General features: G+C 41.3%; 1 protein-coding gene across 1 annotated transcript in view; it reads left to right on the top strand.

Moving 5' to 3' along the window:
* nbas (NBAS subunit of NRZ tethering complex) overlaps positions 1-16,320 on the top strand; it is a 186,909-nt gene that overhangs the window by 11,257 nt on the left and 159,332 nt on the right. The window contains exons 7-15 of the mRNA XM_013913956.1: positions 2,267-2,400; positions 3,771-3,904; positions 6,069-6,167; positions 8,476-8,614; positions 8,706-8,771; positions 8,874-9,002; positions 9,408-9,471; positions 10,036-10,229; positions 11,707-11,982. Coding sequence (XP_013769410.1) covers positions 2,267-2,400; positions 3,771-3,904; positions 6,069-6,167; positions 8,476-8,614; positions 8,706-8,771; positions 8,874-9,002; positions 9,408-9,471; positions 10,036-10,229; positions 11,707-11,982 — 1,235 coding nt within the window. The remainder of the gene's footprint in view (positions 1-2,266; positions 2,401-3,770; positions 3,905-6,068; positions 6,168-8,475; positions 8,615-8,705; positions 8,772-8,873; positions 9,003-9,407; positions 9,472-10,035; positions 10,230-11,706; positions 11,983-16,320) is intronic.

The raw sequence follows: 16,320 nt of genomic DNA, 5'->3' as shown, positions 1-16,320 counted from the left end.
ATTTTTGTGATTTATATCGTTATGAGACGATAGAATTCTTATATCGGGATATGAGATTTTGGTCATATCGCACAGCCCTAGTTGCTACCATGTGATTTATGGTTTATGTGATATTTACGTTTACAAGCAGTTCAACAGGTATACCTAACAAAATGGCCAGTGATTTATTTATTTTTTTTGGACCTATAGCTGTGTTTAAAATGGCAAACAAATCACAACATGTTTTGAATTCCAGTTTTGTGCCCATATTTTCTTTTTCATTAGTTTTTCATGTTTTATTTTTGTTTTTGTCATCTCTGCCGCACCTTCTCAGTCTGCATTGTGTCTATATTTGTTCTGTTCCGGCTAGTTGTCATTGTGAGCCGTTAATGGTTCAAAGTGTGGATAACAGTAGCCCCTGGGCCTGTGTAAACCTTAGCCTCCCTACTCTTTTTTTTTTTTCAATTCATTTCATCGCTTTTTTTCCCTCCATTTTTCTTTTACTTCATTTCATTTCACGGAGATTTGTCCTAATGGATTTCACTGTGATCCTGCCTTTAATGGCATTTGCGTTTAATGGATGTGTGTGTGTGTGTGTGTGTGTGTGTGTGTGTGTGCTTTACCGCCTTTTCTTTTTCTTGTGCAGTCGTTTTTGTGTGTTCGTTTCAATGCGTCCACACCTGTGTATCACTCTGCCAGTCCAGTCCCCAACCCCCTCTTCAACTCGTCCTCATTGCCTGCTTCTGTTACAGCGGAGTTGTCTCTCACCTGCGTGCATAATTCATAAGAGTTGAGTTCTGATAAATGCATCTGCAAGGCTTTAGATGGAAGGCTTCTGTTGGGTCATTGGGTGCAATTCTCCTCAACTTCAGCATCTGCCATCACTAGAAAAATAGACAGTAGCATCCAATTTTCCAGCTCCCCAAAAAAGCCATCTATGTGGAAATGGAGCCTCTCAACTGCAGAACAACATACTGTATACAATTCATAATGGGAGACAAGATGGCAAGAGAGGCAGTGTGAGAGGGAAATAAAAAAGAAAGAAAGAAAAAAGATTGAAATATGGAGCCAAAAAGAGTAAAAGAAAACTAGAAAAGAGTAGCGGAGGCACTTGGTACTTATGGTTTTCATAACGGCTACATGTTCTTGTCTGCTCCTAAGCTGAGTGTCTCAAAGGTGTGTTAAATCGCGCACTTCTTTCCTAAGGTACGCTCTGATACTTAGGCCTTCAAATCTGGGGAGCTATTGTGTCTCTCAGTCTGTCGGATTCATTGTTTCCCCCCTCTCTTTTTCGCTCAGCGCCCCCCTTTCTCTCATTTTCTCTCTCTCTCTTTGTCTGTCTCGCCTCCCACTTCTTCCCTTTGTTCTCCATTTAAAATTCTAGTCATACAATATCCAACGCCTCCATTAGTTTGCAGTATTGCCCACCAGGGGTTGCAGCAGCACTCTGCAGCCAAGAAATTCAGTACAGGAAAACGCCAATAGCGCTGTTATGTGATATCAACAAAAACATAACTTCCTTTTTAGAAATTTATTGCTTAGACACAGCACCCGTGGTATCATATTATGTTTCACACTGTTCTCCAACTGCAAAAATCTGAGACTGCGCTAAAACTTGCATCTAGTTTAATGCCTGAATGATTATTCTGCTGAGTTTGTGCTCATGTTTGCACAAGTCTTCGCCCATTTACCCCCCCAACCGCTCCATACTGTTTAATGTGGCGATCAGGTATTCAAAACCGGCTCAGGATCAGAGGCCTGTCAGACTGCCCAGGCTCTTCTATCAGAGGGAAGGATGACAGCGAAGCCTTGAGAAAATGCCAGCAGGCACGGATGTGCTTCATCACAGCGATATGGTTACACTCACAGCACAGCTGAGCCAGCAGATTGCTAAAGCGTAGTCTATACTTCAATAAAAGTTCAATTTATGGTCTCCGTTCTCCTCCCCACCTTTCTCTCTGGCTCTACCTTTATCCTCATCTCCCAATACGTGTGTGTGTGTGTGTTTGTGTGAAAGTCTGTGTGCATGTCTTTGATAGACAATTACTGAGGTTTTACGTTTGAGTAACCTTCCAAGATGATCTGGATCGGACCTTGCACACATTGTGTTGATGTGTCGCATTAGCCTTATCTGACTCCTCTCATCCATATTCATCATCAGCACACGTCGGATCACAAGGGATTATTCGCAGAGTTTTTCATCTGACTTAATTTGTAATCTTCGGTTCCTTGAACGTCTTGTCGTTCTTCCTTTCTGTTTTACGTTCTGTTTCATCACCTGCTACAGTGCCGAAGGACCCAAATCCCCAGTGGCGAAGGGTGGCGTGGAGCTATGACTGCACTCTGCTGGCCTACGCTGACAGCACCGGCACCGTGCGCCTTTTCGACCTCATGGGCAGCGAACTCTTCGTCATTCCGCCGGTAACAGTCCTTCTAAGAAAAAAAAAAAGAAAAAAAAAAGTCAATGTTTCAAGCTGTGTGTGTGAGTCAAAGTGAAAACCAGCACCTTCCTGTTCTTAGTTTGATCCCCCTCTTAGCTCAGGATCCATCAGCACAACCGTGCAAGTATCATAGTCAGTTATTCCATGATTCCCATCTCCATAGTTTCTTCTATTTTCTTAGATGATTGCTTCGGCTACAGTATGTTATATCTTAACTGAATGCATTTGTGGTATGATATATGGAGGAAAGCATCAGTTTTGAGTTCTGGAAAATAGTTTCTTATTCTGCCAAATTGATAGAACGCTACTGGAGATCTGGTGCTACCTCTGGCTGCAGGAGGATTCGGGCCCGTAATCTTACCTCCAGAGATGGGCTGAGCTGTGCTGTTTCAGTGCAGCACACATTTTGCTGGGCACTTTGAGCTGTCTGTCACTTTTGAAGAAAATGTCTCCTTGTCAGACACACTCTGTGCTCTCTTTGCCCGTCACTTCTGCTTTCTAATTCACTCTCTGTTTCTTCTTCTCCATTGTGTCCCATTTCTCCCCCCCATCTTCATCACCTTCCCTCTTTAATTTTTCATGCTAGCTTCTCTCTGTCTCCCCCAGAACCTCCTGTATTTCTCTCCTCTGTCATCCTTGCATGTGTCTCTCTTAGTACCTCTCCCTGCACTTTCAAGTCCATGTGCTATTCCTCCCTCAGTTTAATGCCCTCTGTGTGCTGCATATTATCATTCTTCTGTTTCTGTCCATCGTTCCTTTCAATTTTTCTATCCGCCCTGTCAGAGATGGCGAGCGCAGACGCCCGTCTTCTCCCTAGCCACGCACTCATCTTTCAAAGCCTGTGATCCTCATTCCTTTAGTGCATCTCTGCTTTGTGCTTGCACACTTGCATCAGAACCCCCCCACCCCCCCCCCCCCCCCATCCCCCTCTTCTGTACTTTGTACTGTTCCCCTTGTTTGTCACTGTTAAGTTCACACAGTGGCGACTTAATGCTATTTCTGGAAGGGATGATAAAAAGTCAATTTGACAGAAAGTGTACGCGTGTATGAAAAAATGACAGTTTCTTCCCTTTTTCCCCCACGACACTCAGCTTTTGTCTGTCTTCTGCTTCTGTTGTTTTTCATTCCCTGTTTCATTACTTTCTTTTTTAATCTTTTGCCTGTTTTTTTTTTTTCCTTTGTCAAATGCAGATTGTGTGATGTAACTTTAGTTGTTTTTAAAAAAATAAATTAATTAACAAGTAAAAAAAAAAAAAAATTTGTGAGGGCACAAAAATCAATACTAACAATTAAGCAAATTTTACATATTTTGAAGTGATTCTTCTTTGTTTTCTTGCTTTTTAAATCCAGGTGGCGAGCTTCCCCGGGGATTTCAGTTGTGCAGTGGCAGGGCTCATCTTCCTGGAGTATACAGCTAGTGCTCAGTGGTCAGCCGAGCTCCTCGTGATTACATATGGTGGCAACCTCAAAAGCTATCTAGTCAGGTGAGACACAAAAATGCTGGATTGAAACTTCCTTTTTCCATTAGGCTGGGTCACACTTTGATTTTATGACTTGCACAACACCTTTGACCCATTAGAAGGCCTTTCATTACTTACTCTTCACATTACACTTCACCTGCTCTCACCACTTAAATTTCAATTACCACTTTTTATGTACTCCTCTCTTTGTCTGACTTTTTAATTCCTCTCACTGTCTGTGTTTCATTCCTATGTATCACTGAGCAGTAAGTCATGACAATAACTGTATTTTGTTACAAAAAAAGGAATATTACTGAATGTGTAATATGGAGTATGTGGTGGACTAGGGGCTTAAGTGGCAATTTCTTCCTCTACATTTTTGCTCCCAACCTCTCTGTGTGTTTGTGTCACTGTAATTTAGCATTAGGCCAGGTCACCGTTTCAGAGTGATGATGATGCTTATTAACCATATGTGCAATATGTCAGTTAGAGAGTCTGTTGTTGAACAGTCACAACACAATAAACCTGCATAAATGAGCCTTTTCTTCACTGCGCTGTCACAGCTTTACACGTTAGAACCACACAGTGTGCTGAATGATAATTGCAAATTGATGTGATCAAGATGATTCACAGCAAACAGATAATTGTCAGTTATCATTAACACCTCCCAATTAGAGATGTTGGTGCATTTCCAGTTTCAAGTGCCTGCTTATTGTTTATTGCTATCTAATTTCATTGCATTTTTTCAAGCTAACAACTCTCTTAGACGAGGAGACCTTTTCTGCTTTGTTACTATATGATCTAAATGCATGCATTCTAGCATTTATTCATTCTTATCACTTTTTTTGTTTAAAGCTTTTTGTGGTGTGTCTTAATACTATACTATACTTGAACATTTTAATACCATTTCCCTTTTCTTGCCACTCCTCATGCAAATGGGCATTTTGAATACTTGATTAATGACATTCTAATAGCTATGTGCTTTCCTAATAGCTGTGCACGCCTTCCTTTTAACATTATCACTGTTGCATTATTTCAGGGTCCCCCCCCACCCGATCTTGTTTGTTATTGTGCTGGCTCTCCAAGACATAGGGTGAAAGTTTTAATGTGTGTTGAATCTTGATAAGACGGCTTTGAGCGTGCATAGCGGCGTTTGCTAATAAGACGAGGGAAAAGCTGATTTATTTTTCTATTAGAGGCAGATAAATGGCGTTGGATGCTTTTGAAACATCCAAACTGTTAGTCTGTGTGTGTGTGTGTGTGTGTGTGTGTGTCTGTGAGAGAGAGAGAGCGAGAGAGAGAGAGCTAGAGAAGGAGAGAAGGGAAGTAATTAAGATGTGGGAGACATTTGCACCAGATTTCCTCTGAAAGTGTTTTTAAGCTTATACTCACTCTTCCTCTTCATATGACTGCATTCCAATATTGTCACTCAAACAGTTTAAATTAGAATTTCAGAATTATAGCTGAGGTTTGACAATAAGTCACCTCTCTCACCCTCTTACACTGTGCCAGCATTTCTTTTCTGCGTGTGTGTGTGATTGGTTCAAGTATTACTGATGTTGTGGGGACCTTATTTGTTTTCATCATCACAATATAGGGACGTGTCTTCCTTATGGGGACAACATTAAAAACCAAGTCCCTTATTAAATAGTGAAATCATCATATTTTCAGATGCTGACATGGGTTTATGTTAGGTTTAGGTTTATGCAAGTTGTGCTTTTTTTGCATACATGTATCTCTTCACATTCATGCTTTACTGTGGTACGAAGACGTGCATATGTAGAGGAAGCCAAAGTCTAGGAATTGTGCACATCCCTCGGCTATTTCCCTCGTTCTCCCTTTCTTTCCCTTCCTACCTTTCATAGTCTCTTTCTCTCCATACAATGTACACTGAGAGGAAACATTTCCCCAGCGAGATATCTAAACACAAATTACACGTCATCCCCTCTAGCACCAATCTAATTTAGATTGCCCACTTAAATTTGATTATTTATTTTGCCATGTCTCATTTTAATTGCAGCTGGGAGAGAAATTGCTCTGTCATCTTCCTCAAAACAGCTTTGTCGCATCATTAACACTTTCCACATGAACACTGGTGTTTTGATTGTTTATGTGCCAGAGTTCAATTATAGGCAACTTGCTATTTTAATATCATCTCTGTCGCTCTGTGTCACCCTCTCTGTTTCAGCATGGGAACCAATCAGAACTTTCAGGAGAACCACAGCTTCAGTTTTTCCTCCCATTACTCCCACGGGATCACCTCAGCTATTTACCACCCTGGCCACCGGTATGTTAAATGCTGCCAACACCCCGTCAGCCCAGATATCCTGTTGAATAAAGTTGAAATAATAAGTATTTTGATAAAGAAAAAAGAAAAGCTTTGAGCTTTTAATTTGTCATTGGCACCCTAATTATTGCCCATAGCCTCGACTTGACACCCTTAGACATTTTATTCTTCTTGTGGCCTCTGCCATTCAAGCCCACTTCCATTAGAGCCGCGTTTCATCAAGAGTGTTTTTCATAGCTTTATATTCAGACATCTACAGACATCCTCATAAATCCCTTGAATCAATTTTTATGTTGAAACCCACTGCCGACCATGCGATGCAGAATGATTTCAAAGCCTTTCATCATTTGATATCTTGGGCCGTCGTCAATATGCTCCTAAATATGTATTATATTGATCAGTGAGCTGGATGTGTTTACTGCATTAAACAAACCTTTATTTTGCTAAAGGTTGCTTTGCAGAAAGATATATGATAGAATGTATAAAATAGATTATCACTTGGGAAGTCCAATAAATAAAACATTCTTGCACAGAAACACACACTCATATGTATATTCTGCACAGACAGAATATGTTACTCTATGGCAGCGGTCCCCAAGCCCCGGGCCTCGGAGCGGTACCGGTCCGTGAGTCGTTTGGTACCGGGCCGCGAGAGTTGAGGCTCAGGTGTGAAATGTATGGTTTTCAGGGTTTTTATCGGTTTTCAGCGTTATTTTTTTATCGTTAACTCTATTTTCCTGGGTCTTTTCACGTGTGTTATGAATAATTCTTCCTTTTTTTCGGTACTGGTACTAGTTTTATTTTGTTGTATTTATCCGCGACACCTTAAAGGCCGGTCCGTGAAAATATTGTCGGGCATAAACCGGTCCGTGGCGCAAAAAAGGTTGGAGACCGCTGCTCTATGGAATAGGTCCAAGGGGTTGCTCAGGGATAAATTAACCAATTACTTTAAAGTAGTACCTGCAGGAATTTCCTGTGGCAGCCGAGCAAATGTGGCCTTTTACACGGCTAGAATTAAAAAAGTCTGGCTTATATCCGTGACCTTACTGTTCTCACAACGGCACCCATTCTGCACAAACCAGATTTAGTTTGGCAGCTTAATGGATTTTGGCAGCTACTGTCTAGTGTTTTGCCAATTGATAGATGCGATAAAACTTTAATAATTCCCATGCGGGAACTGGGTTAGCATCAGAGAGAATTTGATAGATAAGGAAGGGAAGAAGGAGAAAAAGGTGATAAACTGGGTAAAAGAGAAAATATTTCAAAAACTGAGTGTAATTATGAAAATGGTGCATAATTTATTTTGTAATGCATGCACACCTTTGAGTGAGTAGTATCAGAGAATGTGCATCAGAGGGACAAGAGTCTGGCTGAATCCTTTTTCATGAAACAAGAAATCAGAGTATAGAAGGAAATCATATTGGAGGTTTTGCACACTCTGTCCTGTCCTCAGCTGAACTATGGACACGCACACACATACATATACTGATACTGATAAGCACTCACTGACGCATCACCCTCCCTACCCCGGATCCAACGCCACCTCCAACGCTTACCTCCCCTCTGATGTGGACATCAGGTCAGCTGGAGGCGCAGTCGAAAGATTACAGCGGTCCCAGATCAGATGTACACACTGGAACACTTTCCCATGTTGCTTGTCTGTGTTTATTGTGCTATGGTGTGTTGATATCTGTGCATTCCTGTATTATCCTTTTGTGTTACACATTTCGATGTTTTTTTTCCTCGCTACCTAGCCTGATCTGTCTCCCCAATGTGATGTTTGTGTATTGTATGTACGGTCGGCAAGGTTTGTCATCTCGGTTGTGGGCAAAAGACCTGCAACTGACAAATAAAGGCTATCTCATCTCATCTCTCATCTGCCAGTTTGCAAACTCATCTGTGAGATCTCAGCTCCAGCAAAACAGTCTATTTCTGTGCACCAGGGGGCAGTGTTGAGCTGAACAGCAGTCCACCATTCACGCCTATCTCTGAGTTCCTGATCAGTATTGTATCGGGCTCTTCTCACTGCAAAGAGAGAGCCTCTATCACTGTGGTGCTGCTTGTCTTAACTACTGACCCACTGATTCCAGTCGGACTTATATCCGATAAATAAAACTGATATCCCCCGGTTTGCTAAATGGTGCTTTTATACTGTGAATTTTCACTGATCCCTTGGCTTTGACCCAGGCTGAGGATAGCTTCACAGTGACAATTTTAACTTTAAATCCTTGATATGCAGTTTAATTTGAACTTTTGGGGCACAGTTGCGAAGGTGGTATCCACAAATGTGCGTGTTCCTGTTTTTCAGATTGCTGCTTGTAGGCGGCTGTGAATCAGGCGATGACAGTGCATCCAAGGCCTCTTGCTGTGGCATCACAGCCTGGAGGGCTCTTTCTGGCTCACCACACTACAAGCAGGTCACCAGCTATGAGGACGATGTCAGCATGGCAAGACGTCACACATGCACACACGTGTTTATGCAAAAAAATAGATATATTTATGCAGTATGTAACACATTACATATTCTGTTTGTGTTAGAATCAGAAAAGAGGTTTCTTCAGGATTCCCAGTTTTAGACTCTTTTCCAGACAAGGAGACGAAAAGGTAGGGCTGCCCTCCTCTGTGTGCCTGATGGAGAATTAAGCTCAAGTTGTGGAAGCTGGTGAATATTCTCTTTAACATGATGTGTGTGTCGTCATTGGTCAGGACGGTGTGTTTCGCATGAGCCTTAGCCCTGACGGCACCCTGCTGGCTGTCATCCACTTCTCTGGTCGTCTGTCTCTCTGGGACATCCCGTCACTTAAACAGAGGGCAACATGGAGTCAGGACCTGCAGGTATGCCTCTGACTTACTTGTGATTTAAAGCATCCATGATTTTGCTTAAGTAGAGTAAACCTGTGTGCACTTCCATTTGTGTGCCGTGGGAATATTTTGTACATTAGATGCTTGGCTTACTGTATTAATGTAATCTCTTTCTGGCCAAGGTGTGTGGTGGGAAAGATTGAGTGAATGTGTGTGTGCTTCCGTCAGGCAGAAAGTGACATGGCAAATGGAGAACTTATATTTTCAGAATGCTTTGCGGATTTATGCGGCGTGTAAGCATGTTCTGCTTCATTGCTGGCACAGCTTCTGTCTGTGTGTGTGTTAAAAGTGTAAACAGGGTTAGCCGATTAATTTCTTCTCCCATCGCTCTCTCTTCTTCTTTTCCTCCCTTCTTCATTCCTTCGTTCCTCCCCGCAGCCAGGATTTGAGGAGATCAACCCAGAGTGGAAGACATCGCTGGAGAGAAGGAAGAAAATAAAAGGTAGTTTGGCCCGAAGGGCGAAAGACAGCCTAGTTGGCTGCTGACATAGCAGTCCAGCCTGGATACAATTTAATGATCTTTGACGTGCCTTATTCACTGAATTATACAGTTATTAGACATACAACCATATAGTGTGTGCCAAGGATAGCAAAGGCTGCCCATTTCTGTGTATGGGTGCGTTTCTGTGCTTGTGTAGTTTCCCGTGTGTGTGTGTGTGTGTGTGTGTGTGTGTGTGTATTCTGTTTGTGCAGCTTTGACAGTTTTGGGCCAGTAGTGATGACAGCTGTGACAGCTTCTGTAAGCAATAATCTGTGTGATACTTCATCTCAAGCATGACAAGTGATGTCACATGTCCACATGTGTAAATATATCTTAGAGGAGGAAAGTAATTCAGAAACACTGTGATCCCAGAAAGTGGGGCCACTGATGACAAAAGCTGTACAACGCACGCTCAGACAAACTTTTATTACAAGTAGGGGAACCATCTTTTCTGTTCTGTTTAGGTCAGCTTCCTCTGGTAGACAGTCACATCTTTAACACTACCCTTATGTCTTGCTGTCGCAGATAAGGAGCAGTTCTATCCGCTGGTAGATGTGAGCTGGTGGAGTGACAACGTGCTGATTTTGGCCCGCTGCTCTGGCTCTGTCACCGTCTCTTCTGTCAGGACATTGCGCAACCTTCTGGGGAAATCCTGTGAATGGTTTGAGCCCTCACCTCGAGTCACTGCTGCACATGATGGGGGCTTCCTCAGCTTGGAGGTAAAAAAAAGAAAGAAGAAAAACATGTAAAGATGGAGGTGTTCACGTGGTTAAGCAAACAGAGTTTGTACAATGGTGCAGGCCTCATGAAAGCATCCTTTTGCAGTTGTTAGATGATAGATTTTGGACTTCAGAGCTTTAAAAGGCACATGGGAGAATAGAGGACAGTTCTTCATCTCTTTTATCAGTTTTCTACACTGCTTATTGAGTTCAGTGTGGCACAGGCCTGAAGCCTATCTGAACAGGCAGTGGTCTGGAACAATGAAAGAGACTATATGGGCCACATGTTTGTCATGAGGACATCACTTATTTCATTAAAATTAAAGAAAAGTGTAAAATGGGCGTGACTGCACATTTTTAATAAAAGGTACACCTGCTAACACAAGTGTGTGCTCAGGTCCTCTGACAGCTGAGGTGATTGTGTGTGATTCATTTTTTTTCTGCTAAAAAACTACATCCTTATATCCCTGCAGGTATTTCCAGTTTTCTAGTGTCATTGTGTGAGACAATGTGTAATTGTGTATCTGTAGTGGTAAAGGGATGAAAAATGATTTCCTGCATCTTCATCCTCAGACAAAGACCATGATATCACATCATCCTGCTCTTTGCTTAAAGTCGTGTGCTTTTTATTTTTTATTTTTTTGAAATCTGATTGCGTAGAGCACAATAAAAAGCGAGCAATTTCTTTAGCTGCTAACTCTGAGGAAAGGTTTCATCACCCTGTCTCAGTGCGGAGTGTGTGGGGACGGGGGATGGGCATCTCTTGTTGTATCTTACAGCAGCGTGTGCATTGATAATGCCCTGAACATGGGGTTGTGCGTATGTCTCCACAGATGTGGAGTATTTTCCCTGTTTCTATTTTATGATGATTGCTGCGCACAGCTGTTATACAGGTGCTAAACGTGTCACGTTTTTATGAGTGAAAATCCAGAGGGGCATTGCTCCAAAATCTGAGTATTTGCCACAGTGCGCAGTTTTAAAATGGGCTCCCAACTGAGGCAATCACAGACCTACAGATCAGGTTAAGACAAGTGAGAGAAATCACTTTGGACAGCTAGGATTTAGATTTTTCTATTGAGCAGCTTGACCTTGCTGCTGTTTTGTGTTCAGACAGCCTGCTGAGCTAGCATGAGGGCGTTAAATTAAGTGTCCTTACCAACTTAAACACAGCTAGATGTAAACTGTGCTGGGTGCTTCATTTATCATCCGCCATTGAATGCTGGCACCGACGTGTCCATATGCAGCATCAGAAAGTCACTCTGGGCAAAAGACTGTAAATCTGAGGCTCAGTCAGTTGGAAATGCGTCGTCTTCTGTTTCACAGCCCTCATCTTATGATCTGGGCCAATAAAACAGATGTATTTTATGTGAAAAGACAACTGTGGCTTTATGATCACTTTTAAGCCATGTATTGGCAGTGTCATTCAAAGTCTTGCGCTTCCACCCTCATTTCAATTTGTCTTGTGTTTGTTTATCAGTGTGAGGTGAAGCTGGCCCAGAAGCGTGGGCGCCTGGAGAGCAGCCTCAGTGGGGGAGCCAGCGAGGATGAGGAGGGAGATGATGGTGGAGAATCTGATTCAGACGAAGAGTCCTCAGCCAAAGCCCGCTACTTTGGCTACATCAAGCAGGGCCTGTATTACGTGACAGAGATGGAACGGTTCGCTCCACCACGGAAACGCCCTCGCACAGTTATTAAGAACTACCGTCTGGTCAGCCTGAGGTCAACCACTCCGGAAGAACTGTACCAGAGGAAGGTAGGAGGCTAACATGGCTTGTAAATAAATGCAGTCTGATGAGAAAACGAACTCTTTGGAAGCAATACGTTTGTGGGTGTCACTCTAAAGGCAATAATTTTATTGAACAGGTAAAAGCTCACATTGTGCCCCACAGTGAGGATACCCTGCTATTTAGTCAGCAGGGTGAGAGCTAAATTTAATAAGTGGGTAGCAGATATAAGTTACGTGGGGTTTGTCTCTTGAATTTCAAAGACTTCCTCTGAAGCCTGAATCTCTATGGTTACATTTTATGTTTCACTTTGAATTGTGAAAGTGGTGGATCATGAGACCTTTGTATGGCTGCAGAATAAATCCAGCCCCTCTAGTAAATGGCTATCACTGAAAAGCTTGTGATGAAGCCTGTTGAAAAAGATGAATTTCCATTCAATTTTCTGGAGCCATTTATTGTATGTTCATCACTAAACAGTGAATCCTGGCTTTGATGATCCCCCGACTGATCTGTTGCCGATGAATCCTCCTGCAGATTAGGGATCTTTGATTCAGTTTACCATGCATCTCTATGCGTGATTACAACTTCAGATTTTCCTTTTCACTACTGCACATCATGCGTATAAAAAATATGGTCAATTTCCAGCTCGCCTATGCATGCTTATGTCTCAGCTCTGGTAGTTGCCACCTACGCCTCTCTAAACTGTTGCTTTCCAGTGTGCCTTGGTTTTGACAGGTCTGTGGATTGCATTCTCTTACTGTGCACCTCAGACAAGGAATATTTAGAGAAATATCTAAACTTAGACAAACTTATGTGCAGGGATGGATTTCATGACATTTATTGTGTATTTTACTTTATGTTTCACTTGCATTTGTTGCATGTTGTGGGTCTGTATGGCTGCCAGCTCTATTTTGGTAAAGACATTTTGGGACTTCCTCGGGAAAAAAAAAAAAAAGTTAATAATTTAACCATAAGAATTGTTATGATATTTGTGATAATATGGTGATTAACTCAACTAACTAAATCCACAAAATCCCAAATCTGTGGCCATCTACATTTACAACTTGCATTCAGAATCCAGTCAAAGCCTCGTTGATTTCAAATAGAAATTCAGAAATTCCTCCACAAATAGTGACGTACTTGCTGCAGAACAGTGATTTACTTGCAAAATGACATAGGTGCTTGGCAACCATGCTTTTATATAGGAAAATAACCAGTGGACAACCAGCTGAGTTGAGTCCTCTATTGCAAAGAGGCACATCACACATGAGTTGCAGTCATCGGTGCAGACTGACCCAGGTGGCTGCTGCCACTCATTTAGAGCTGCTGAAAGTTTTAGTTGTCGAACTGTCCAGATGTCTCTGTTGAAAACTCTCTAGCATGATCTGCCTTTGGTGCATCAGCTGTGTGCTCGGCCAGCAATTAGGATGGTGGTAACTCAGTTCATATCGACAGTAAATGCAAATAACTTTGGTATTGTCAAGGGAACCATCTTTAAAGCTGAACTTGCTATTTTTTGTTTTTTTGAAACATTCAGGGAATAGGTGCTGTTTGTAGACACGCAAGGCAAAGTTTGACATTTCCTGTTGCAGCTGTGTTAAACAGAGAGTTCTCAGAGTGAGGTCGCACAGTTTTGGTGAAAGTACAGAGTCAGATTTCTCTTACTGTTTACTTATTCATTGCAGCACACGCAACAAAATGCTTACGTGTTTAGGTTGTGAAGAGCTGTCGTCAGTGCTCATGCTGAGGTGCCTTCATGTGTTGGATTTGAAGCCTCAGCAATCTAAACAACAATTCCAGTGCTGATGTGCAGTTCTCTGCCTTGTGTGGTTTTATAAATTCATACTGGGAAAGAAATTAATATTACCTACTTAACATGTCAAATATACTCCATTTCTAATTACACAGTCCTTTATGTAAGGCCTTTATCATATTAACACTGATACTGAGTCATATGTGCCTCAGTGCTGTGCCAGTTAATCTTTTTTGTTGTTGGATATCACATTTAGCATGAAGCTCTTCATTTCTTTTTGCTACTTAATTTAGCAGCATCTGAAGAACGTCATCTGAATCCATTTGGCCATTGACTGAATTGTAACGGGCTGATCTGCAAAATTGGTTTCTGACTAAATAAATCCTGTGCCAGCTCAGTGAAGTGCTATTGTTTTGTTGGATCGGCTCCAAAGTGCCGTTGAAGAGAAATGAAAACCAAGCAAGATGTTCAGCCTGCTTTAAGGCTATTTTTCAGACGGGGGATTCTCTGAAATGCTAATTGCTGCATTAGAAATATGGCTGTTGGTGCTAGTTGCTACAAATTGCAGCAAAGACAACAACATGCTTTATCATAAAGCCCAGTGAGAGTGGTATCGGCTCTCAACCGGCGCAAGTTTGAGCACGGTTCATCAGTCATTTTTATGACCCATCATCCACTGCCTTCTTCATCATTGTCATCATCATTAGATGCCATTAGTCATCACCATCAATCCTAACAGTGGAGAGTTACAAAGTAATACATCATTATTATCTCTTTGTAACACTTGGTACTAGCAGCACCATCCCAGCTGCTGCTTCTGCTCTCCTGTTTGATTTTTTTTACATTTTTTTATTTGTTTGGTTTTAATTTGTACAACATATAGCTCTATAAGTAAAGAGGGAGGGACATATTCGCACTGCTGAGTCTATCCAGTCTTTTAAATTACGTCTTAAAACTTATTTTTTTACTTTGGCTTTTGATTCTGTCTAGTTGGCTGTTTTAGCTTGTTGCGTTGTTACCTATTGTTTGTTGTCCTCTTTTATTGTTTGTTTTAACTGTCTCATGTTTTTATTGACTGTGAAGCACTATGGTCAACACTGTTGTTTTAATATGTGCTATATAAATAAATTTTGATTTTGATTGATATTTATTATATGTGTATGATTGAGTTTAATGTGTGCATGGATATGTTTTTGTTTTTTTGTTTTTTTTGCATGCGTTTTAATTCAAAGTTATTGCTTGTCTTCTATATGCTTAGTTTAATTTGATATTTCAGTAGCTACGCACACACAGACACACCCACGCAGACACTTTCACTCAGTCGCAGAAACCAGAATGACCCGATCTCTCCCCAGAGATTCACCTCAGCCAAGGTCTGTGCTGCAATTGACTGTGAATAGACTCGAACAAGTGATTCCAGGTTATTTCCTCAAGTCAGCCTGTTCATGTGTTTAAGAGTTTGATGATCCATTTGTTGGCGTAACCCTGATTGTATGAGTAGAATACTGGCAGAGCTGCTAACAGTTTTATTAGCTGAATCCAGAGAGAGAAGGAAACATTTTTGATGTCCTCCTACGTGAGGTTTAACTGTGTGGGGTTCTTATTGCCCTCCAGGAACCACAGTCTGGATAATGTGTTGCTTTGTACTCCTACACAGAAAAAGAGATGGATACTCAGTGTGTCTGTCAGCCAGTGTTCTGCCACATATGCACTTAAGCACAAATTGAGTGGGCTTGCAAAAAAATATATTTTTGATATTGGGCTGAAAGATTTTGTGAGACATTGATATGATAAAAAAAATCTTTTATTATTATAATGTGCTGACATTTATTCCTGGCCAATAAAATATTATTAATAATGACAACATCAACAATAAATAGAACGGGACAGCAGCATGTGTCCATTTTCATAAAAACTCATAAGACTGTTACAGTTAAAATAGGTGATTGTGCTGTTAAAATTTATTAATGTGGAAGCAGAAATGTTCCACAGAATCAGTTTGTCTGACTTGTTCACTGCTTTAGATTAATATCATCATAATCTGAATATGATTTTTAGCTAGCCTCTGCATGGTAAGTAATATACTTTAGCATGCTAAATAAAACTAAATAAGGGTAGAGCTTCACTTTAAAATGCTTACTAGCGTGTGTTGTAAAATAGAAGCTAATGTCTGATGAATTTATTGGCAAGGTCATATTATCAGCTGTGTGACAATCTATTGGCAGTGACATTGTAAAGGAAGACTCATAACATTTTTAAAAAGGGAGAGTAAAAAGGAAGAGAAACACCCTTCAACCATGCTACGAGAGTTGACATTGCAAGGTCTGTCCACCAGAGGGCAGAATACCAGAGGCTGTTATGAACATGTGATCTGAGCAGCCTGGTAGTGTGTGTGAGTGTAAAACTGAAAATAAGTAACGACACATAGCAAATGTTAGGGTCTGCTTATGTTTTTGGAGTCTGAAAGGAAAAAAATCGGAATATCAAGGAGTATTTAGATCACCAAATACTGCATTAGTTTTAAAAATCCTGTCTCAGGCAGGCTCTACTTTAAAGCATCCGCTGTGCCGATGGTCAGTTGTGATTGTGGTGTAGCTATTTTGGCTTTTTATTT

This window comes from Pundamilia nyererei, unplaced genomic scaffold (genome assembly GCF_000239375.1).
Source record: "Pundamilia nyererei isolate P.nyererei 1_Seehausen unplaced genomic scaffold, PunNye1.0 scaffold00161, whole genome shotgun sequence".
Classification (NCBI taxonomy): domain Eukaryota; kingdom Metazoa; phylum Chordata; class Actinopteri; order Cichliformes; family Cichlidae; genus Pundamilia; species Pundamilia nyererei.
The sequence above is the reverse complement of the archived record's forward strand: the minus strand, read 5'-3'. Positions and strand labels throughout refer to the sequence as shown.